Source organism: Mesoplodon bidens, assembly GCF_964165515.1.
Source record: "Mesoplodon bidens genome assembly, contig: HAP1_SCAFFOLD_298, whole genome shotgun sequence".
In the NCBI taxonomy this organism is placed as follows: Eukaryota; Metazoa; Chordata; class Mammalia; order Artiodactyla; family Ziphiidae; genus Mesoplodon; species Mesoplodon bidens.
Genome location: NW_027671473.1, coordinates 217585 through 242784, shown reverse-complemented (window position 1 = coordinate 242784; position 25200 = coordinate 217585). Strand labels below are relative to the sequence as shown.

General features: G+C 46.2%; 1 protein-coding gene across 1 annotated transcript in view; it reads left to right on the top strand.

The window, feature by feature from the left end:
• Window positions 1-25200, top strand: part of LOC308611314 (forkhead-associated domain-containing protein 1-like) — a gene marked incomplete at its 3' end in the record, with an annotated part of 102448 nt that overhangs the window by 49619 nt on the left and 27629 nt on the right. The window contains exons 6-10 of the mRNA XM_081260141.1: window positions 11875-11998; window positions 15660-15790; window positions 18027-18116; window positions 19143-19247; window positions 23231-23338. Of these exons, the coding sequence (XP_081116267.1) occupies window positions 11875-11998; window positions 15660-15790; window positions 18027-18116; window positions 19143-19247; window positions 23231-23338 (558 nt within the window). The remainder of the gene's footprint in view (window positions 1-11874; window positions 11999-15659; window positions 15791-18026; window positions 18117-19142; window positions 19248-23230; window positions 23339-25200) is intronic.

Here is a 25200-nt window from a genome sequence, read left to right as displayed (position 1 = left end):
TCGTTGCTGTGCACGGGCTTTCTCTAGTTGCAGTGAGCAGGGTCTACTCTTCACTGTGGTGCATGGGCTTCTCATTGCAGTGGCTTCTCTTGCTGCAGACCATGGGCTCTAGGCACGTGGGCTTCAGTAGTTGCAGCATGAGGGCTTCAGTAGCTGTCGCTCGCGGACTCTAGAGTGCAGGCTCAGTAGTTGTGGCCCACGGGCATAGTTTCTCCACAGCATGTGGGATCTTCCTGGACCAGGGCTCGAACTCCTGTCCCCTGCATTGGCAGGGGGATTCTTAACCACTGCACCATGAGGGAAGTCCCCTCATTAGCTAGTTAAACCTCAGTCTTCTGGCAGATGCCATTCTACAGATGAGGAGACTGAGGCACGCTCAGAGATGCCCAGGAGCTTGTTACAGCTTGCACAGCAAGTGAGAGGCAGTGATGTGATTTGGGCTCAGCTCTGCCACCTTGTACACCTCATGCTTTCACACCCACTTTGCATTTCCACCCAACTCCTGTTGCTTCAGTGACCACTTCTCACACCCACCCGGACCCAGCCAGAAAGAGCTGGAGGTGGGGAGGAGGAACCCCACAGTGTTCCAAACACTGAGGCCTTTATCAAACCCTGAAGGCAGCTGCTGGTTCATTTACAGGGAATTTCACCAAAACATCTCCACCCAGAATGTCTGGATTTACCAGTCAACTTCCTTCCTCCTGAAACTAAATCCAAAAAACAAAAAAATTTTTTTTTTAAGTTTTAAAGAACTACTTTAAAATTGGCCACTGATCTTGGACATAAATTATATCTCAACAAAGTTGATAAAAAAGCAATTGGTCATTGATGAATTTTGGCCTCAGTGCATAATTCTGCTTAAAACCGTAGTCAGATTTGGTTCAACATGACGGAGTAGAAGGACATGCTCTCACTCCCTCTTTCGAGAACACTGGAATCACAACTAACTGCTGAACAATCTTCGACAGGAAGACACTGGAACTCACCAAAAAAGATACCCCACATGCAAAGACAAAGGAGAAGGCGCAATGAGACAGTAGGAGGGGCGCAATCCCAATAAAATCAAATCCCATCACTGCTGGGTGGGTGACTCACAAACTGGAGAACACTTATACCACAGAAGTCCACCCACTGGAGTGAAGGTTCTGAGCCCCTCGTCGGGCTTCCCAACCTGCGGGTCCAGCAATGGGAGGAGGAATTCCTAGAGACTCAGACTTTGAAGGCTAGTGGGATTTGATTGCAGGACTTTGGCAGGACTGGGGGAAAGAGCGATTCCACTCTTGGAGGGCACACACAAAGTAGTGTGTGCATTGGGACCCAGGGGAAGGAGCAGTGACCCCCATAGGAGACTGAACCAGATCTACCTGCTAGTGTTGGTGGGTGTCCTGCAGAGGCAGGGGACAGCTGTGGCTCACCAAGGGACAAGGGCACTGGCAGCAGAAGTTCTGGGAAGTATTCCTTGGCATGAGCCCTCCCAGAGTCTGCCATTAGCTCCACCAAAGAGCCTGGGTAGGCTCCAGTGTTGGGTCGCTTCAGGCCAAACAACTACCAGGGAGGGAACCCAGACCCACCCATCAGCAGACAAGCAGATTAAAGTTTTACTGAGCTCTGCCTACCAATGCCACAGCCAGCTCTACCCACCACCAGTCCCTCCCATCAGGAAACTTCCACAAGCCTCTTAGATAGCCTCATCCACCAGACGGCAGACAGCAGCAGCAAGAAGAACTACAAGCGTGCAGCCTGTGGAACAAAAAGCGTATTCACAGAAAGACAGACAAGATGAAAAGGCAGAGGGCTATGTAGCAGATGAAGGAACAAGATAAAACCCCAGAAAAACAACTAAATGTAATGGAAATAGGCAACCTTCCAGAAAAAGAATTCAGAATAATGATAGTGAAGATGATCCTGGACCTCAGAAAAAGAATGGAGGCAAAGATCGAGAAGATGCAAGAAACGTTTAACAGAGATCTAGAAGAATTCAAGAACAAACAAACAGAGATGGACAATACAATAACAACAACAACAAAAAAACCACACACTAGAAGGAATCAATAGAATAACTGAGGCAAAAGAACGGATAAGTGACCTGGAAGACAGAATGGTGGAATTCACTGCTGCGGAACAGAATAAAGAAAAAAGAATGAAAAGAAATGAAGACAGCTTAAGAGACCTCTGGGACAACATTAAACACAACAACGTTCACATTATACGGGTCCCAGAAGGAGAAGAGAGAGAGAAAGGACCCGAGAAGATATTGAAGAGATTATAGTCAAAAACTTCCCTAATATCAGAAAGGAAATAGCCACCCAAGTCCAGGAAGCAGAGAGAGTCCCATACAGGAGAAACCCAAGGAGAAACACACCGAGACACATAGTAATCAACTTGGCAAAAATTAAAGAAAAATTATTGACAGCAGCAAGGGAAAAATGACAAATAACATACAAGGGAACTCCCAGAAGGTTAACAGCTGATTTCTCAGCAGAAACTCTACAAGCCAGAAGGGAGTGGCATGATATACTTAAAGTGATGAAAGGGAAGAACCTACAACCAAGATTACTCTACCCAGCAAGGTTCTCATTGAGATTCAATGGAGAAATCAAAAGCTTGACAGACAAGCAAAAGCAAAGAGAATTCAGCACCACCAAAGCAGCTCTACAACAAATGTTAAAGGAACTTCTCTAAGTGGGAAACACAAGAGGAGAAAAGGACCTACAAAAACAAACCCAAAACAATTAAGAAAATGGTCATAGGAACACACATATCGATAATTACCTTAAACGCGAATGGATTAAATGCTCCAACCAAAAGACACAGGGTTGCTGAATGGATACAAAAACAAGACCCATCTATATGCTGTCTACAGGAGACCCACTTCAGACCTAGGGACACATACAGACTGAAAGTGAGGGGATGGAAAAAGATATTCCATGCAAATGGAAATCAAAGGAAAGCTGGAGTAGCAATACTCATATCAGGTAAAATACACTTTAAAATAAAGAATGTTACAAGAGACAAGGAAGGACACTACGTAATGATCAAGGGATCAATCCAAGAAGAAGATATAACAATTATAAATATATATGCACCCAGCATAGGAGCACCTCAATACATAAGGCAATCGCTAACAGCTCTAAAAGAGGAAATCAACAGTAACACAATAATAGTGGGGGACTTGAACACCTCACTTACACCAATGGAGAGATCATCCAAAGAGAAAATTAATAAGGAAACACAAGCTTTAAATGACACAATAGACCAGATAGATTTAATTGATATTTGTAGGACATTCCATCCAAAAACAGCAGATTGCACTTTCTTCTCAAGTGCGCACGGAACATTTTCCAGGATAGATCACATCTTGGGTCACAAATCAAGCCTCAGTAAATTTAAGAAAATTAAAATCATATCAAGCATCTTTTCTGACCACAATGCTATGAGATTAGAAATGAATTACAGGGAAAAACCTGTAAAAAACACAAACACATGGAGGCTAAACAGTACGTTACTAAATAACCAAGAGATCACTGAAGAAATCAAAGAGGAAATCAAAAAATACCTAGAGACAAATGACAATGAAAACACGACGATCCAAAACCTATGGGATGCAGCAAAAGCATCCCATAGTTCTAAGAGGGAAGTTTATAGCTATACAAGCCCACCTCAAGAAACAAGAAAAATCTCAAATAAACAATCTAACGTTACACCTAAAGGAACTAGAGAAAGAAGAACAAAGAAAACCCAAAGTTAGCAGAAGGAAAGAAATCATAAAGACCAGAGTAGAAATAAATGAAATAGAAACAAAGAAAACAATAGCAAAGATCAATAAAACTAAAAGCTGGTTCTTTGAGAAGTTAAACAAAATTGATAAACCATTAGCCAGACTCATCAAGAAAAAGAGGGAGAGGACTCAAATCAATAAAATTAGAAAGGAAAAAGAAGTTACAACAGACAACGCAGAAATACAAAGCATCCTAAGAGACAACTACAAACAACACTATGCCAATAAAATGGACAACCTGGAAGACATGAACAAATTCTTAGAAAGTTATAACCTTTCAAGACTGAAGCAGAAAGAAATAGAAAATATGAACAGACCAATCACAACTAATGAAGTTGAAACTATGATTAAAAATCTTCCAACAAACAGAAGTCCAGGACCAGAAGGCTTCACAGGTGAATGCTATCAAACATTTAGAGACGAGCTAACACCCATCCTTCTCAAACTCTTCCAAAAAATTGCAGAGGAAGGAACACTCCCAAACTCATTCTCTGAGGCCACCATCACCCTGATACCAAAACCAGACAAAGATACTACAAAAAAAGAAAATTACAGACCAATATCACTGATGAATATAGATGCAAAAATCCTGGACAAAATACTAGCAAACAGAATCCAGCAACACATGAAAAGGATCATACACCATGATCAAGTGGGATTTACCCCAGAGAGGCAAGGATTCTTCAATATATGCAAATCAATCAATGTGATACATCATATTAACAAATTGAAAAAGAAAAACCATATGATCATCTCAATGGATGCAGAAAAAGCTTTTGACAAAATTCAACTCTGATTTATGATAAAAACTCTCCAGAAAGTGGGCATAGAGGGAACCTACTTCACCATAGTAAAGGCCATATATGACAAAGCCACAGCAAACATCATTCTCAATGGTGAAAAACTGAAAGCATTTCCTCTAAGATCAGGAACAAGACAAGGATGTCCACTCTCACTACTATTCTTCAACATAGTTTTGGAAGTCCTAGCCACAGCAATCAGTGAAGAAAAAGCAATAAAAGGAATCCAAATTGAAAAAGAAGAAGTAAAACTGTCACTGTTTGCAGATGACAGGATACTCTACAGAGAGAATCCTAAAGATGCCACCAGAAATCTACTAGAGCTAATCAATGAACTTGGTAAAGTTGCAGGACACAAAATGAATGCACAGAAATCTCTTGCATTCCTATACACTAATGATGAAAAATCTGAAAGAGAAATTAAGGAAACACTCCCATGTACCACTGCAACAAAATAATAAAATACCTAGGAATAAACCTACCTAGGGAGACAAAGACCTGTATGCAGAAAACTGTAAGACACTGATGAAAGAAATTAAAGATGATAGCAACAGATGAAGAGATATACCATGTTCTTGGATTGGAAGCATCAATATTGTGAAAATGACTCTACTACCCAAAGCAATCTACAGATTCAATGCAATCCCTATCAAATTACCAATGGCATTTTTTAGAGAACTAGAACCGAAAAGCTTAAAATTTGTGTGGAGACACAAAAGACCCCGAATAGCCAAAGCAGTCTTGAGGGAAAAAAATGGAGCTGGAGGAATCAGACTCCCTAACTTCAGCCTATACTACAAAGCCACAGTAATCAAGACAATATGGTACTGGCACAAAAACAGAAATATAGGTCAATGGAACAGGATAGAAAGCCCAGAGATAAACCCACGCACCTATGCTCAACTTACCTATGACAAAGGAGGCAAAGATATACCATGGAGAAAAGACAGTCTCTTCAATAAGTGGTGCTGGGAAAACTGGACAGCTACATGTAAAAGAATGAAATTAGAACACTCCCTAACGCCATACACAAAAATAATCTCAAAATGGATTAGAGACCTAAATGTAAGACCAGACACTCTAAAATTCTTAGAGGAAAACATAGGAAGAACACTCTTTGACATAAATCACAGCAAGATATTTTTTGATCCACTTCCTAGAGTAATGGAAATAAATAGAAAAATAAACAAATGGGACCTAATGAAACTTCAAAGCTTTTGCACAGCAAAGGAAACCATAAACAAGATGAAAAGACAACCCTCAGAATGGGGGAAAATATTTGCAAAGAAACAACTGACAAATGATTAATTTCCAAAATATATAAAGAGCTCATGCAGCTCAATATTAAAAAACAAACAACCCAATCCAAAAATGGGCAGAAAACCTAAATAGACATTTCTCCAAAGAAGATATACCACTAGCCAAGAAGCACATGAAAAGCTGCTCAACATCATTAATTATTAGAGAAATGCAAATCAAAACTACAATGAGGTATCAGCTCACACCAGTTAGAATGGGCATCATCAGAAAATCTACAAACAACAAATGCTGGAGAAGGTGTGGAGAAAAGGGGACCCTCTTGCACTGTTGGTGGGAATATAAATTGATACAGCCACTATGGAGAACAGTATGGAGGTTCCTTAAAAAACTAAAAATAGAATTACCATAGGACCCAGCAATCCCACTACTGGGCATATACCCAGAGAAAACCATAATTCAAAAAGCCACATGCACCCCAATGTTCATTGCAGTACTATTTACAATAGCCAGATCATGGAAGCAACCTAAATGCCCATCGACAGACGAATGAATGGTTAAAGAGGAAGTGGTACATATATACAATGGAATATTACTCAGCCATGAAAAGGAACAAAATTGGGTCATTTGTAGAGACGTGGATGCATCTAGAGACTGCCATACAGAGTGAAGTAAGTCAGAAAGAGAAGAACAAATATCCTATATTAACGCATATATGTGGAACCTAGAAAAATGGTAAAGATGAACCAGTTTGCAGAGCAGAAATGGAGACACACATGTAGAGAACAAACGTATGGACACCAAGGGGGGAAAGCGGCAGGGGGTGTGGGTGGTGGTATGATGAATTGAGAGATTGGGATTTACATGTATACACTGATGTGTATAAAATGGGTGACTAATAAGAAAAATATAAATAAATAAATAAACATTTTAAAAAAAGAGATAGAAAAAAAAAAACCGTAGTCAGTGCTTGGGGGCCTTTGTTCTCTTGTGCTCTGTTTACTGTCTTTCCCTCTGTAACCGATTCTAGGTACACAGTTTCAGTCCTAGAAATGGTGCTCTAGAAAGGGCACAGATTGTGTATGGTGAACCTAGGAGATTCTAGCAGGATACTGTAGGCTCCATGAAGGCAAAGGTTGGGCCCAGTAACCTTCTAGAACTCTGTTAGGACTGTGGCTGTTTGTTTGTTCTTTATTCATCCATCCATCCATCCGTCCATTAATCCAAAGAAATATTTTGGGGGGCCTATCCCGTGCCATGCCCTCTTCCAGGCTCTGAGAATTCAGCAGAGAACAAGACAGACATGATCCTTCCCCCTGTTATGCTCTAGTGAGGGAGACAGAATAAACAAGTCAACAAATACATGCTCTAATATTTAAAGGAACTAATGACTCTCCTTCAAACCTGGTTTTGAAAAAACAATGAAAGTAACAGGTCCTGTAGGGATTATTAGTGCAAACAGCTACCTTGACATGTAGCTGACACATTAATGAGCACCTTTTTCTTGAACTGAACCCAATTTTGCTGAAATATTCCTTTCAGTTATTCTCCCATTTCAGAGCTTTCCTGAGAAAATGACATGTCTTTTTCAGGTACATGGATGAGGCTGAATTATTCCCACATACCTTTTTTTTTTTTTTGGCCGTACCACGCGGCTTGCAGGATCTTAGTTCCCTGACCAGAGATCAAACCCAGGCCTCCAGCAGTGGAAGCACAGAGTCCTAACCACTGGACTGCCAGGCAATTCCCCACATACCTTTTTTTAAATAATTGAAATATATTTGACATAGAATATTATATAATTTCCACGTATCTTTGAATATCAGCCGGTCCCAATTTGAGTATTATTTAAAGTGGCTGCCGATATCTGGGGGAAAAATGTTTTTTTACAAAGATATTATCTAGAAATAATTACACTGATGCATCATGCTGTTGCCGCCCCTACCCCTGGAGCTTCACTTATAACTGAAGAAGAATATTTTATAGCAAGGCATATGTGAACCAGAGGCTCCATCGGTTTGAACTCAAATCGAGTTTCATCCACTGACATTTTAGTTTCTTAACTATTCTACTGCCTGCAGGGCATTCCACCAGAAGTGTAAGCCACATGGCAGGTTGATTTATGGTTCTGATTACTTTATGTGTTTTCCCTGGTCCCCGAAGGTGTGTGCATAATGATTTGCTCTCGCAGATCTTCGATCTGCTACAATATCACTAGAAAATTCTTACCTCCATGTGCTCTTATACACCTGTGGTAATTAGAAGCCAAATTATCATCCTGAAACAATCACTCCTCCTAGCACTCTTAACTTTCTTATGATTCAGTGCCCATTTTGTTACACAGCTTAACAGACATTAAACATCTTGGAATTTATGCCATTACAAACAATATGGATATTTACTTTGATAGTAAAAGTATCAAAGAGGTTTGAAGACTCGTTGGAGTTTTCCAGCAATCCGAAATCCTAAAACTCTGACACTCAGATTGAAATATTTTAAATCTGTCAAAACCACTGGAGTCTTAGAGTGGAACGTATGTTTTCCCTTCTGGAAGTTTGTCTCTGTGTGTTCTATCTCTGGTATCATGCAAATAAAAGCATCAAGCTGAGAAGAGCTTACAAACACTTTCAGTGTTCCAAGGACCTTTTATGGAAAAGTTGTAGTTCCCCCCAACAGAGAAAAGTAAGATGTGAAAGAATTGTTTCACTCAAAGTTTCCAAAGCACAAACATGCAAAAGTATAGCCTTGGGGAGAGTGGGGGTCAGAGTGGCCTGTGTCCCTGCAACTTCTATCATAGACCCCCCACCAGTAATGTCTCAGGTGACCCAGGGAAAAGGTAAGTGTAACTGCCCCAAATGTCCTAGACTCTGAACCATGATGGTGCATGAAACGAGTCAGAAAACTTGTGAGACCTTGACACTTCTGTTAATTCTACCAGAGTAATAATGACAAGATTTCCAAGGACACAAACCAAGACCAAAGGCTGTGCGCGCCATCTGGTGGCCATATCAGCACGCCCGAACTCCATTACCTGGGCATGCCCACCACCTCCCCCCAATCTTTTTTTTTTTTTTTTTTTTTTTTTTTTAGTGTGATGCCTGCAACCTGGTCTGATGGTAAACAGGGAAATTCCTGTATTTCTTCTTTTGGAGGGATTATTTTTATTTAAGATAGTGAGTCTCTATTTACTCTTATAACAGTTATATTTAATTTAATGCACGTTTTTAAGTTTAAAAAGGGAGCTGCTTCTACGAAAAATGCTAAGAAATTATAGTGGGACTAGCCAAGAGACATGGGAAAAATGGTGAAAGTGGTATATGAATGACTGAAGTTTAGGAACTCTCTTCGGGTGGGGTTGCCAGATAAAGTAAGGACACCCAGTTAAATTTGAATTTTAGAATTTCGTTTTAGTGTGTGTCCCAAATATTGCATGGGACACATTTGCACTGAAATATTATTCATTATCTGAAATCCTAATTTAAGTGAACATCCATTTTTCCTCCCCTAAATCTGGCAAACTTACCTTAGGAGAACAATGAAATTGCACCCATAACTTCCCTGGTGGCACAGTGGTTAGGAATCCGCCTGCCAGTGCAGGGGACACGGGCTCGAGCCCTGGTCTGGGAAGATCCCACATGCCGCGGAACATCTAAGCCCGTGTGCCACAACTATTGAGCCGTCGTGCCACAACTACTGAAGTCCGTGCGCCTAGAGCCCATGCTCTGCAACAAGAGAAGGCGCTGCAATAAACCTGTGCACCGCAACAAAGACCCAACACAGCCAAAAATAAATAAATAAAATAAATAAATTTATTTTAAAGAAAAGAAAAGAAATTGCACCCTTCTCCTTGTCACTTCCATTTTGATCTATCAAAACAAGCTAGTGGGGCTTCCCTGTAGCGCAGTGGTTGAGAGTCCACCTGCCAATGCAGGGGACGCAGGTTCGTGCCCCAGTCCAGGAAGATCCCCCATGCCGTGGAGCGGCTGGGCCCGTGGGCCATGGCCACTGAGCCTGCATGTCCGGAGCCTGTGCTCTGCAACGGGAGAGGCCACAACAGTGAGAGGCCCGCGTACAGCAAAAAAAAAAAAAAAATACTAAAACAAAACAAGCTAGCTCTTGTCCTGTCTACGGATTGTGTGGCATTTATGCCCCAATAAACGTGTCCCTGTGTTAGTACTGAGGCCTCACATCTGAAAAATCACAGGGCAAAGGCCCACAGTGCACCTTGAGGTGGGAAAGTCCTGGCCACTCAGAACAAGCAGTCTGGCCACATCAGACCGAGAGGGAGGGGGTTCCAGGCCCAGCTCTCTTTCCTGGCCTCTCGGGTACCTGCTCTGTGGAGGCCGAGGCCTGGCAGCTACTTTCGGGCCCTTACCAACGTTGCCTTTGATGGAGAGCCTTCCACACCCCACGTGTAGACCTAGACCCCTGGAGGGGGGCCCGCCCTTGAGGGGGCTCTGAGCCATGGACTTAGAGGGTGCTCACAGCAGCCATAGATAGAGCCGACCTGTGGTCCTCCCACCCACGATTCCTGTATTTCCTCTTTTTTTTCTTTTTTTTTTTTGTGGTACACATGCCTCTCACTGTTGTGGCCTCTCCCAGTGCAGAGCACAGGCTCCAGACGCACAGGCTCAGCGGCCATGGCCCACAGACACAGCTGCTCCGCGGCATGTGGGATCTTCCCGGACTGGGGCACGAACCCGCGTCACCTGCATCGGAAGGCGGACTCTCAACCACTGCACCACCAGGGAAGCCCCTGTATTTCCTCTTAATAACAACCACACTGGCGTTTAAGTGAGCCTGGCAAGGCTTACAAATGCACACATAAAGATTACCAACTACCTTCCCCAGAGACGGACGAGGGAAGCTGAAGCTAAAACACCCCGTGAGGGCTTCCCTGGTGGCGCAGTGGTTGAGAGTCCGCATGCCGATGCAGGGGACACAGGTTCGTGCCCCGGTCCGGGAAGATCCCACATGCCGCGGAGCGGCTGGGCCCGTGAGCCATGGCCGCTGAGCCTGCGCGTCCGGAGCCTGTGCTCCGCAATGGGAGAGGCCACAACTGTGAGAGGCCCGCGTACCGCAAAAAAAAAAAACACAAAAATCCCCCGAAACAAAACAAAAAAAACACCCCGTGGGTAGTCAGAGGAGAGGACCGTCACAGCTCATCCCCCTGTGCCGTGTGCCAGGCATGATCTGAGCACTTGTACACATGTTAACTTATTAAAATACTTCTCACAATCCTATCAGGTTGGGACTACCATCACCCCGCGTACAGACTGAACAAAAGGAAACAGAATATGGTGTCCTCCTTGTGTTCACAAAGCCCGTTAACTGGCAGAGACAGGACTTGAAGGCCACAGTCCGGCTCCCGAGTCCATGCCATGCTTTACAGCCTCCAACTTCTCACGCTCATTCCTAGAGCCACCTGGGAAGGAGGAACCAGGCAACTAAAGACTGGGTTTGAATCAGACACCACGTCTGACCAGCCACATGATCCCGAGCAGGGGGCCTCGCCTCTTTGAGTCTCAACCTGGCTCCGTTGCAAAATGGGCACATTAATGGGAACGTCAGCCTTCAGCAACGCTGTGACGAGTATCAGTGTAGCATGTGTGAACGGGCTCTGTAAACTCTGGAGTGTTCTGTGAGGTATAAACTACCCTCTATTCTCATTAGAGGGAATTCATTTCATAACCTGCTCCCGGCTCTTGAACTTTGCTGTGCATCCAGTCAGTGCTGGATGATCTGGAACCAACAACTGGTCTATTTATGGCTGAAAACCCACAGGTCATAGGAAGACAGCAGCACCGGAGCCCCTGGGTGGCCACAAAGATAAGGTTCGTGTCTCGAGGACCGATGACATGGTGGTCACTGAAGGAACAGGCCCCTCCTGCCCCTTCCACTAGTGACAACTGAAAACCTTGGTTTCCCCAACACCCCGATCCAATGTCAACCCGACTCTTTGCCCAACGTTGGAGAAGTACCGGCGTGTCCTGCAGGCCTGGCTGGCCCCCTCTGACTGTGTGTTGCCTCCTTCCACAGATCAGTGCCCTACAGCAAGGCTACAACCAGGTGCTGTGCCAGACCCTGTCTGAGAGAAAATTAGAAATCACCTCCCTGAAGCACGAGGTTGAGAACTTAAGGAGGGACGCCGCCATCACGTCAGGTGAGGCCCTTCTGCATTCAGGCCCCAGAGCTTCTGCCCTCCCCCTGCAGACATCACCAGTCAACCAGCACACCTGTGCCCATGACCTGGGTGCAGCCTCAGGGATCACCCGTGTCGGTGCATTAGAGTTCTCCCTCAGTGGAGGTTTCTTGCCACCCAGTTCCGAGGGCAGGGCCTGGTAAATATTTGAGAGAATGGTATCTCTTGGCTACAAGGTCTCCTGAGCACTGGCCCCACCAGGGAGAACACAGGTCGCCTTGTGGCTTGGGTGGTTCCACAAAGCAGCCTGAGTGCAAACTAGAGCGTGGACAAACTGGGGTCACTCCTTTAAGGCACCCATTGTCTCACCCATTTCAGCCGAGTGCACTTGGGCCCAAGGGAAACCATTTTCTAATTTGATCAGAGGTGGTTCCCTGATAAAGGGCTTGGGTTGGGAGAGGGGCAGCCAACACACAGCTGTGACTGAGCTTTGATTCCCTGGATTCCTTCATTGCTTCAACATGTTTCTTGAGCTCCTACTAGGTGTCAGGCCCCGTTCCAGGCTCCGGGGAGGGAGAGCCAAGCAAGACAGTCAGATTCCTGTACTCACAGATTCGGGAGGGGGTGACAGACAATAAAAGTAAACGGATGAATAAACAAGCCCACTTCACAGAGCAATGGTGCTGTGGAGAAAATAAACTGTGTGTCGTGGTGGCCAGCGCTTCAAGGGGGGAGGCCAAGGGGGACCAGCTTAGTGGGTGTGCAACCATGGAACTCAGGTGGGACTTGAACCCGTGGGCTGGGACTCGAACCCAGTCAGAACCCACTATCTTTTAATCGAGATCACGCATGTGGTCTCGGGACTTACTAAAGCTCAGGTTCATTATGTCTCATCGCAGAAAGAATTCAGTGAAAGACAAAGTAAGAAGTGGATTTCTTTAGAGAGAAACACACTCCACAGACAGAGTGTGGGCCATCTCAGAAGGCTAGAGGCCCCCAAATATGGGGCGGTTAGTTTTTATGGGCTGGGTAATTTTATAGGCTAATGAGTGGGAGGATTGGGACAACTCTAATAGTTTGGGGAAGGGGCGGGGATTTCCAGGCATTGGGCCACCACCCACTTTTTTTTTTTTCTTTTTCTGTACGCGGGCCTCTCGCTGTTGTGGCCTCTCCCGTTGCGGAGCACAGGCTCTGGACGCGCAGGCTCAACGGCCATTGCTCACGGGCCCAGCTGTTCCGCAGCATGTGGGATCTTCCCGGACCAGGGCACGAACCCATGTCCCCTGGATCGGCAGGCAGACTCTCAACCACCGCGCCACCAGGGAAGCCCCACCACCCACTTTTTGACCTTTATGGTCAGCCTCGGAAGAGTCCTGGTGCTGGTGCGTGTGTCATTTTGCTCATGTATTACAATAAGCCTGTAATGAGGCTCCAGTTCCCCTGGAAGTCGAATCATACACCCCCTTGGACCTAGCCGATTCTAACCAGTTTATGCTGCATCCTCCACGGCTATGTCCTTCTTTTAGAGAGGACCTGTTTCAGGTGGGCAAGGACAAGCCAAGGGCAAGCGAGGCTGCGTGGAGTGAACAGGGGATTGTGAGGCTGGGCAGCGTCGGGGGGTCTGCGTTTTTATTCCAAGGGTGTTGGGAATCCAGTGGAGTTTTTTAAGCAGAAACTGACATGTCTAGAGACCTGAAGAGGAGGGACCACTCACAGACGAGGGGAGGGAGAGAAGCAGGTGACAGGGAGGAGGCAGTGAGCCTCGGAGGGGCACATCACTCTGAAAGCAGCCAGCGCATAGCAGGAAACATGCCCACAGCTGTAGAAGGCAGGCATAGCATTGAGTCGCACGTGAATCCCCATCTCTGTATGAATCTGTGCTTTTCTTCTGCCTCACTCTGCAACTTAATCACACCCAGCCCCACCCCCTGCTACGCCCAGGTCTCTGCTTATGCTCCTCCCTCACTTGGGATGTCCTCAGATATTTTCTGAGCACCTCCCCCAGGCTAGGTGCTGTTCTGGGCACCAGGAATGGAAGGATGAACTCGCTGGTCCTCACCTTCCTCCCGTATGTCGCCCAGTGAAACCTCATCCAAGCATCAAGCCTGTCTCAGATCCCACCTTCTCCGATCAGGGAGTCGGACAGACCTGGGTTGGGATAACGCTTGAGATGGGCTGGACCCACTCAAAGTGTGGCAAGCCCCAGAGGGATTTCCAAGTAACTGAACTGTGTCCTGGAGGCAGAGCTCATTTTTAAAATGAAATTCTGGAGCATTTTGTGCTTTATTTCATAGACATTCTTGATTGATACCTACCACTAAAACTAGGCCTGATGTTCTTTCAAGAAAACAACTGTAGGAGATAACCCAATACCACTGCATTTATGCACCCTTCTTCCCACTTTTATTCAAAATGATACTACAATGCAAGAGGGAAGAGATATGGGGAGATATGTATATGCATAACTGATTCACTTGGTTATAAAGCAGAAACTAACACACCATTGTAAAGCAATTATACTCCAATAAAGATGTTTAAAAAAATGGTGCTACAGTAATGCAGTAGTTATCTATTGCTGCATAACAAGTTACCCCAAAATGTAATGGATAAAACCCCAACCAATATTTATTATCTGCCCCAGTTTCTGTAGTTCAGGAATTTGAGCGGGGGGTGACTTAGTTCTCATGAGTTGCAGTCAAGATGTCAGCTGGGGCATCAGTCATGTCATCTAAAGCCTCGGGGGGAGCCGGAGGATCACCCTTCCGAATGGCTGCTCATGTGGCTATTGGCTGGAGGCCTTAGTCCCTCAGCACACATGCTTCTCTCTAGGGCTGCTTGAGTGTCCTCATGACACAGCAGTTGGCTTCCCCCGGAGTGAGTGATTCGAGAGAGAGCAAAGAGGAGGCCACAGTGTCTTTTATGACCCAGCCTGGGAGGAAACATTCCATCATTTCCACAGTATCATATTGGTTACCCATGGCAGCCCTATTCAGGGTGGGAGGGGCTACACAGGGCATGAATTCTAGGTGGTAGGGATCATTGGGGCCATTTTGGAAGCTGGCTGCCGAGAAAAATAATAGGCGCCCTGTAACAAACATAATTTAACCACTTTGAGTTCTTGGGACATACCGCATCATTTGACCCTTACAATAACTCTGTGTGGGACAGACAGTGGGAGGTGAAATAACTTGTCCAAGACCACCAAGCTAATAAGTGGTAGAGAGGGGTCCAAACTCAGAGGAGTGTGAAAACCACCACCCCATCAATAGCGTCCAGCAGTGCCCTCTGCCACACGCCCGTCTCCTGGCCTCTGGAGAAGAATTCCTGGACCTTCCCTGTGCTGGGCCTTTGTTCCCCAGGCCCATGGTGTGGCCTCTCCTCCCAGCTTTGCCTGGCCTGTGCCCACAAGGGGCCCCCAAAGGCTTCTCCTCTCGCTGGTGCTGACTGCCCCTCATTCTCACTGAAGCCTCAAACCCTGTTCCGTGGACTTTGCTCTCATTCCCATTCCTGCTCTGGGACCCTTGGAAAAAGCCTCCCCAGTTCTAGGAGGGCACCGGTGGTGGGCCAGACTTGGAAGGTCTTGTCCAAACGTTGGCTGACAGCCATGGTGTTGCCAATAATCCTTCCTGCCTCTTTGACCTCCATGAGTCTTTTGTTTTGGTTTGGTTTGGTTCTTTTACAGAGATGGTGTCATCTTTGCAAAGAGACGTGTTAGTAAAGGATGGTCAAGTTCAACAACTACAACAGGAGGTGAATCAACTGAAAAGTGAGAACAAAGAAAAGGATCACCAGCTCGAAGCCCTCAGCTCCAGAGTGAGTGTCGGGTCATCAGCAAATTGTAGCTGCAAAAAGCAGACACAGTGGAGTCACATGACACACGGTGGTGAGATGAGGCCAGTGCCCAAGGACACAGGGAGGGTAGCTGCTGGGCAGGTGGCCAACTTCTCTGAAGCCTTTCAAAGGACAGTGTGTATGTGGCTCAGAATAAGCAATATATATTTTCAAATCCAGCAAACATTTTCTAACCCCTATTATAAATGAGTTTGTTTAATCCCAGCAACAAACACACCTATGAGCATATACTGCCATTTCAACGTTTAATATTAAGCAGAATACGATCTCTCTGTGAGCAAGGATGACCACACGGCTGCATCATGGTCCCAGCACCACTGGTTCTCATAATTGTCTTCAAAGCAGAATATCTGAAGATCCAGATGCAAACACGCAGACTCTCATTTCTTCCTTAGACTTTAGTGTGTAGAATGTCTCTATGGAAGATGAACGTGGTAGGCAAGCAAAGAGTTTTTTACATGTAACTGACTATTTGCAACTCTCGCCTTCAATGCTAACTTTAGAATCCTGCCTCTATAGGATAAGATTTCTCAGTATTTGTATGATGTGCCTGTTTCTGTGAATCAAGGTAAAACCTCAAAGCTTTCATCTCAGGTGGCAACTCAGAGATTCCCAGAGGCTACCCGATAGCTAGGTCTGCATGGGGGTGGGGTGAGAACAGATCTTGAGGTTCCAAGGAAAAGGCACAATAAGTAATACCTGGTACGTAGTACCATATCCAGTTTGGAGCTGGTGAAAGGCACTGCATGAGCTTTGGGATCAGACAGACCAGGGTCCCATCCCAGAGCTTTCTTTTATTGTAACTTATTTGGCCTCCATTTCCCCATCTGTGAAATGGGGATGACAAAATCGTTTTCCGAGAAGTGGGAGGCTGGTTTTAGTTGTGCTGTTCTGCCTCTGCCCTGGGTTGGCTGCCTGGCCAAGCCCTCTGCATTCGTTTCTCCCAAGCAGAGTGTCTTCCCAGGCATGTGCTATAGCTGTTTTATGTGGGGTGTGTGTGTGTGTGTGTGTGTTGGGGACGGGAAGGGGATGCAGAGGTGGTGCTAAGTAGAAGGAATCTGCAAAGACAGCACCTGCTTGGCTCTTCTACCTCCTGAAATGCATTTGGATGATTTATGTCCCCGTTTCCCCTTCCTCGTTGACCTCGGAATGAGGTCCCTTCTCGTCTAGACTGTGCTGGCCAGTAGAAGAAGGGCTCGTCACCACCAAGGGTTCTGCTCTTGTGAACATTTGATATGCCTTTTTTTTTAATGACATACATCATGTGTGTTAATTTTAGAAAAATAAGTAGATGACATTGAGAAGAAAAAATAAAAAGAGAGGAGAGGAAATGCAACCTTGAGAAATCAGTGTTAATATTTTCATGTATGTTCTTCCAGTCTTATTTCTATATATTGCCTAGAAATCAATCAATCAATCATTTTATAGTGAATTTATACTATGCACATTTTTAAAAATTTTAAATACTTACTATTTTCCCATGCTAATAAATCAACGCTCTTATTATTCGTCTTAAAAGCTACATACTTTCTCCTGGATGTACCCAGTGTTATAAAGTGGTCTGCTGTTCTAAACAAGACTTGGGTTGTTTCCTCTTTTTTTTTTTTCTTCCACTGTTACTGACAATTCTGTGAAGAGCATCCTTGAAACTACAGATGTACTTATTTCTCCAGTCATTGTCCTTAAGGTACATTCCTAAAGTGGGAATTGCTGGGTCAAAAGAAGGCACATCCATTCTTATGCCGTTAATTCCTGTTGCCGAGCCGCCTTCGGGCAAGACAGCTCCGTTTACCCCTCCACACCAGTCGGCGCAGTTGTGTCTTTGAGACTCAACCTGCACAAAAGCCGTAAGATGGACCCGAGCTCACTGGCTCGGGCCCCTCCACCCTCACCGGTCACAGCGTGAAAACATCCCAATTCCTGCACCCTAAGTACCCAGACTCTGCAAAGCTGGATTTCCCCTGCAGTGAAGTTTGCTAACTTTGAAGAGGAATTTGGATGCTCTATTCCTCAGAACTCATGAGAGGGGTGAACTGGGAACGACTGCAGGATCCCGTGCTCCCATCACACAAATGGTCTTACCTCTCAGAATTCAGAGGTGTGATTGGGTTATACAGCAGGAAACACTCCTGGGCGTGAACACAGGTACTTGGGACCCCCAGCCAAGCCCCTGTGGCCTTGTCCTTTTTCTCCACAGTGCTCAGTGCTGAAAGAAGAGTTACAGAAGGAAGATGCCCAGAAGGAGAAGTGGGAAGCCCAAGAGAAAGAGTTAAAACTCTGCAAAACCGTGCGTTGAACCTCCTGACCCCTAGGTGTCCACTGAAAGCCTAGATTGTGACCTTGAGTGTTTTGGAGGGGTTCCTTGGCTCATTAGCTAGCACAAGCTCTGGGGCTTTCTGGGTGTTTGTCTGTTAATGTAGTCTCCTAATTCTTTGATTTGCTAGCCTCAAAGAGATGGGTGAAAAGACCATGGAAAACACACTCTCCCCAGATTTTCTGGGCAGTTGGCTCAAGGCCCCTCATCAGGATTCCCCTGGGGAAAGGGACGGGAGGTGGCCACCGTATGCTGCTAGAAATTCAACGTGGTCCCTACCCCTGGACTTTGATGCCCAGACTTTCATGATCCACTGTCACAAGTTTTATCACGGCCCTGATCACTGTTATTAACACAACTCTTCTTGAATTATTTTTGCTTAAATACATTCAATTTTACAACAATTCATAAAAACAAAATAAAAAGCAAATGTATCACTGGCCTTGTATGGAAGGTGAACATAAAAATCAATACAGTGAAAAGATGACAACTCAATATAAATGTTCACCCCCTGTACCGGCCCGAACCCTCGTGCACAGCACCAGGCATACGTTTTCCATCCGTTGGGAAGGACGGTGCCTGGGACGGGGAAAGGAGACGTGTGTTCTTCTCTCTGTCAGGAGCACACTTCTCTGCCTCAAATGAGATAAAAGAAAAATGTCATTGTTCTTTGCTTCCAAACTGTGCCCATTGTGTCTTCCAAACAGCCCTTATTTAGATTGAACTCAAAAATGTGCCCCAAGGAAAGAGACTCTAATGAGTGGATAGGTATCTTATACTGTTTAATCCAGGATCCATGCTGATCTTCAAAAGAAACTCAAATTTTCCCTCACCCAGCCCTTTCTCTGCATCCGTTTAAAGAAAGTCTACTTTGCCTCAAAGATGTGGAATTGTCCCCCAAGGGAAGGAATGAAGCGAATCCCAGACTAGGTTTCTGCCTTAATGAACCGGATGAAATGAGTTCTGAAGTTGACTTCCCTGTTGTTGGAACTCTTTCAGCAAATCCATGACATGGAAAAAGAAATGAGGAAGCTCAGGGTGGAGCTGAAAAGGAGCAGTACCGAGCAGAGCCTGATCTCTATGACGCTGCAGGAAAAGAGCAAGGTATGGCAGGGACAGGTCGGCCTGGGAACCACTCTGGGGCCAGCACTCCACCTGCATCATCTCTGTTCATCCTCACAATGACCCCATGCGGTCTATACTGGTATTAACCCCACTTTACAGTCGGGAAAACTGACACAGAGGTGAAGGAAGTTATCCAAGTTCACTTGCATAAAGTAGTTGTGGCAGAACTTGAATCCAGGTCTGCCTGACTCCAAAGCTCCTGTGAGTAACCACTACCCTAGACTGCCTTCAAATCTTAATTGTGAAATTATCTAAGAAAGAATTGATCCATTAAATCAAGTTTGCCAATGATGTTTTTCCAACTTAAATTCTCATATTGATTTTTTTTTGTCTTTTTGTTCCATCATTGAGAATGTTTTTAAAAATCTCAACATGTTTGTCATTTGTGTGTTTCTTCTTTTAATATGAACGATGTTTGCTTTATATGTTTTGAGGCTGTGTTACTAGGTGCATATAAATTTAGAATCCTAACACTTCCTGTAGAGCAAAACTTTAGATCATCATGAAATGTCCCTTTTCATCTCTAGTAGTGTTTCTCCCTTAACGTCTCCTTTGTCATTTAGCTTCATCACTGGCTTTCTGTTGGTTAGAGTTTTCATACCATATCTTTTTCATATGTTCTCTGTCAATTTTTGTCTTAAGGTTTAGACATATGCCTTCAAATAGCGTATCATTTTTACAAAATCCAGTTTGACAATCTTTGACTTTTAGTCCATTTATATTATGTAATTACTCGTGTACTGGGGTTTAAATCTACCTTCTTGCTCAATACCAGTTGTACCATCTGTGGTTCCTTTTTCTCTCCTTTCTTGCCTCCTTCTGAGTGGATGGTTTTCTCTTATTCCACTTTCCCCCTCTATTAGCTTGGAAATATTTCACTTTTTTACTATTCTTTTAGTAATAGTAAGACAATAGCATTCATCCTTGACTCACCAAAATCACACATTAATTAAGTTTTTCACTCTTCTACTATTCTCTTAGTAGTCATCCTGAAGACTACAATATGCATTCTTTTTTTTTTTTTTTTTTTTTTGCGGTACGTGGGCCTCTCACTGTTGTGGCCTCTCCCGTTGTGGAGCACAGGCTCCGGACGCACAGGCTCAGTGGCCATGGCCCACGGGCCCAGCCGTTCCGTGGCATGTGGGATCCTCCCAGACCGGAACACGAACCCATGTCCCCTGCATCGGCAGGCGGACTCTCAACCACTGTGCCACCAGGGAAGCCCTGCATTCTTAACTTACCAAGAGGCAATAGTAGTTGATAATTATGCCCTTCTCCTTGACAGTGCAATGAGTTTCAAACACCTTAACTTCACTTACCCCCTCCAGATTTATAAGCCATTGCTGTCATTTTCTAAACTCCTCTTGATAGTTAATACCCCCAAGACATTAGTAGTGTTTTGCTATAGTCAGTATCATATCCACACATTACCCTTACTGTTGCTTGTCTTTTCTGCATCTCTGATCACCCACCTGGGTTCATTTTTCTTGTGTCTGAAGAATACCCTTTAATGTTTTCCCTCATGGTGGCTCTGCTGATGACAAATTCTCAAATGTGCCTGTTTGTCTGTCTGGAGATGTATATTTAACCTCCATTCTTAAAACACATTTGACTGCGTATTGAATTCTACAATGGCAATTCTTTTCTTTCAGCACATTAGATACAGCATTAGATATGTCACTATTGTCTTGTGGCTCCTATTATTTCTATTTAGAAGTCATCTGTAAGCCTAACTGTTGTACCTTTGCATAATCTGTCTTTTTCTCCAGTTGCTTTTTTTTTTTTTTTTTTTTTTTTTTTTTTTTTTTTTTTGCGGTACGCGGGCCACTCACTGTTGTGGCCTCTCCCCGTTGTAGAGCACAGGCTCCGGACGCTCAGGCCCAGCGGCCATGGCTCACGGGCCCAGCCGCTCCGCGGCACGCGGGATCCTCCCAGACCGGGGCACGAACCCGTGTCCCCTGCATCGGCAGGCGGACTCCCAACCACTGCGCCACCAGGGAAGCCCTCTCCAGTTGCTTTTAAGATTGTCTTTTCCCTTGATTTCCAGCAGTTTTATTATGGTTTATCTAGGGGTGGATTCAGTTTTATTTACCTCGTTCAGAGTTCGTAGGGTCTTCTTGAATCCCTAGCTTGGTGTTTTGCCTTAGTTCAGGCACTTGGGCTCTGTACCACACAGGCAGTGGGGAGCTCCTAAGGCTTCTGAACAAGTGGCTGATGCAATGACATTCGTGGACAGTAATCAGGGTGAAAATGATCGTTACAATTTCTCACGTACTAGGCGTTCCCTTGAACATTTCATCTCTTCATCTTCACAACAGCGCTGTGATCTAGAAATCATCCTCTCCATTTTACAGATGAGAAAGTCAAGGCTACTAGTTACTAGTAAAGTAACTAGCCCAATGGCACAGTCGGTTTTGTCTGACTCCAGGTTCGTCTGACTTCAGTGACGCTGGCGTAGCAAACAGCCACATGCTACTGTTTACAGTGAAATTAATGAAAATTAACTAAAATTTTTAGTTCAGTTCCTCCGTCACACCAGCCCCATTTCGAGTGCTCGATCCCCAGATGTGGCTGGTGGCTGCCGTATTAGACAACACAGCCTCGCTCAGAGTACCTGTACCGCTGGAGAAATTTCTGTTGGACAGAGCTGCCTTACAGCTGGGTAACTCTCAGAGTACCGTTAAGATTGCACTGGAAGAATCTAAACTCGAGGCGAGGAGGCCAGTTGTCACAGTCCAGCTTGCATGTTAGAGGGACTGGAGGACAGGCGTGAGACCACCGAGTGTGAGGGAGGGAGCAGGGCGGCCGCTGAAGGTGACTCTGAGGCTTGGGGACGGGAACGGGGGCTGTTCATGCAGAACACAGATAAGGGCAGAGTCCAAGGCTGGACTTGGCTTTTGCAGCACATGAAAAAGGCTGCTGACATAGAAGTCAGAGCATGTTTAGACCTGGGAGAAAACTAAGGCCCAGAGAGCTTAGATGACTTTTCCAAGGTAACGGAGCTGGGTAGAGGCTCTTCCACTGGACCACACTACTCAGAAGAAAGCTCTTAAGGGCTTTTCTGGGTCTTTTATTACATCCCTGTGATCCCCCTCTTCAGATCCCTAAAAAAACAGCCTGTGAATTTGTTTCAGCACAAAAACTTTCCATTTATTTATGCGAGTTTGCCTCATTTCCTGTTAGTGCCAGGGCCCAGGGCTCAGCAGGTGCATCCAAGAATTAAGCAGCTGCGAGGCCTACACTGGCCAGCCAAGGGTAGCGTGGAGCACTCCCAAGCCTACCGTGCGTTGACTGTTACCCAAGCAAGGGGGGAAAAGTAGGCAAGCTTCTCCACTTTAAATACCTTCCTTGGCAGGCTGCAGTTCTTAATAGACATTGCTTTAGCAAGCCTCCAGAGAGGTTACCACCAGTGAGTGTGCTCAAAGTGGTAACGACAAACAGTTATGATAATAAACCCAATCATAACATTTCCAAGTACCCATCACGAGTTATTAGAACGAGACTGTACGGCGGACATTCCTGTCCACCTTTCCTAGGTTACAACAGTACTTAACACACTCACAGAGCCCTTAAGCACTATTCCAAACATTGAATCCCCACAATAACTCTATGCAGTGATACTAGTATCATCATCCCCATTTGACAGATGAGGACACTGAGTCACGGAGCAGTGAAATAACTTTCCGAGTGTCGTACGGCTTGTTTGGGACCGAGCTGGGATGGGAGTGTGCGGTAGAACATAGTTGAGTCCCGGGTGCAGAGCTCGGCCCTTTCCCGTAGGGGGCAACTCCCTGTGAGTTTGCCTCCACCCTGTGCATGCCTGTGACCCCTGCTGCTGGGCTGCAGCTGTCCCTACCCCTCAGGGACTCCCCCACTGCCATTAGCAGCCCCCCCAGAAGAGTTTCCCCAGAGGGCATGATGATCACATTAGCAGCAAGCCCACGCTTTCATCATCCTTTCAGGTGGAAGAGAAGCTTCGGCAGGATTCCAGAAGGAAATTGCTTCAGCTGCAAGAAATGAGGAACAGAGAAAACCTCATTAAAGCCAATTTGGAAAGGGCAGTAGGTCAGGTAGGCGTGCTGCAGAGCCCCTTCACGGGCCCGTGCTCTCCACGGAATCCCGCACCCAAGCGGCCGGCAGGGATGAATGAGGAGGAAGACGGCCTGGCTTAGTTCACCCGCTTATCTCAGGGGCAGGGCTTTGTGCGGCTTCGGCGTCCCCGTGGATTTCACTAAAGAGGCTTTTCCTTCTGGGAAGCTGCCCACTCCAGTGTTTGCTGCTGCCTGAGACCCTGACCAAGCAGCCAGTCCCAGCTCAAGGCCCACCCCAGGGAACCAGCTGTGCGGTTCCCTCTTGGGAAGGGTTTGAGCTCTTGACCCCGGTGGTGTTTCTAGCACTTTCTCCTTCACATTTTTTGTCCTGACATTTACAGCGATCTTTCTTCCTCTGGGACCCCAAACAGATGCTACAGTCAGTGTCCCCAGGGAAATGCCACATTTCTGTTTGTTGGTTTGTTTGTTTGTTTGTTTGTTTGGCTGAACCGCGTGGCCTGCAGGATTTTAGTTCCCCAACCAGGGATGGAACCCGTGCCCCCTGCAGTGGCTGCGTGGAATCTTAACCACTGGAGCGCCAGGGAAGTCCTGCCACTTTTCTTAATAAAGTAAAACCCAGAATACCACAGCTTATGCCAGGTGGAGGTGGGCAGGGTGGGGAGAGGGCCATTTCCCAGGACTCTGACCCACGATGGCCCAGTGGCCCTTCCTCTGACACGTGGCACAGACATGAGGGCCAGAACATGCAAACGAGCCTTCACCAAAGGCTAAGGGAGAGCAAAGGAGAACCCAAGACGGGGCACTGGCCCTCCAGAACACAGCCCACCGAGGGCAGCCCATCTTGGACCCCCTCCACGAGGCATCCTCTCCTGGCAGCCACGGCTCCAGGGGGACCAAGAACGTTTTGCATGTATGTGTTTGTGCTTTTCTTTTTCTGGGAGAGTGAGTCCACCTCGTCACTCATTGGATGCTCAGAAGGATCTGTAAACCACCAAAAAAGGTTAAGAACCACAATCCTCAAAGGAGCCCTCCGTCCCACCCAGCCCAGTTCCCAAAGCCCTTGTGTTTGGTAGCATCCAAGCCTGAACCATCAGTGTGACCGGAATTTGTCCCACGTGCTAAACTTCAGAGGCACCCACAAGTTAAAGGACGATGCTGACCCTCAGGTAGGTTTTAAAGCCTCTTCAACCAACTTCCACACCATCACCCCCGGTGTCCTTTCTCCTGCAGGGTGCCGACCCCTTAGCAAGGCAGAGAGCCCGCCAGCCTGGGCTTCCCTCCGTGCACCTGGGCTACCCCTCACCTTGCTGGCACTCTGCACTCACGGCGCACACCCGCCTTGAGGGCATGATCTGCGCCACTTGCCGAGCGCCTGGTCATGGCTCTGGTCAGGGGTCATCCAGGAAGACCCTCAAAGACACTGAGATTCCTCCAGGTCTAGACTCGAGAGAGAAAGGACGAACGAGGCTTCTCTGCGCTGCCTGGGCCTTCCTGCTTCACCCCCTTGTCTCCACAGCCCACTCCCGGCCTAAAGTCCTGCCCTTCCCCAGGCCAGTGACCACAGGACTCAGCCCGTCCAGCAGGACCTGTCCCTCCCCACCCCCACCCCCCACCAAGCAGTCCTGTAGGGCGCCTCTGGTGATAACGCGGGCCATTGCCCACAGGGCCCTCTCTACATAACCTCTTCCTCAGGCGAGCTAGGACCCTCCCTTGGCCATGAAACCAGCAGACGACCCAGAGTCCCTCCAATCACCCGGCTGGCTTCTGGCAGGATGACTGCAGAGGTGTCCTTAGGAGAGTCACAATTCCTCTACTTGGCTTCCCAGAGCTCCCTGGTGTGCAGCAGACTCCTGTGTCTTAGGACCTGTTGACGTTCTCAT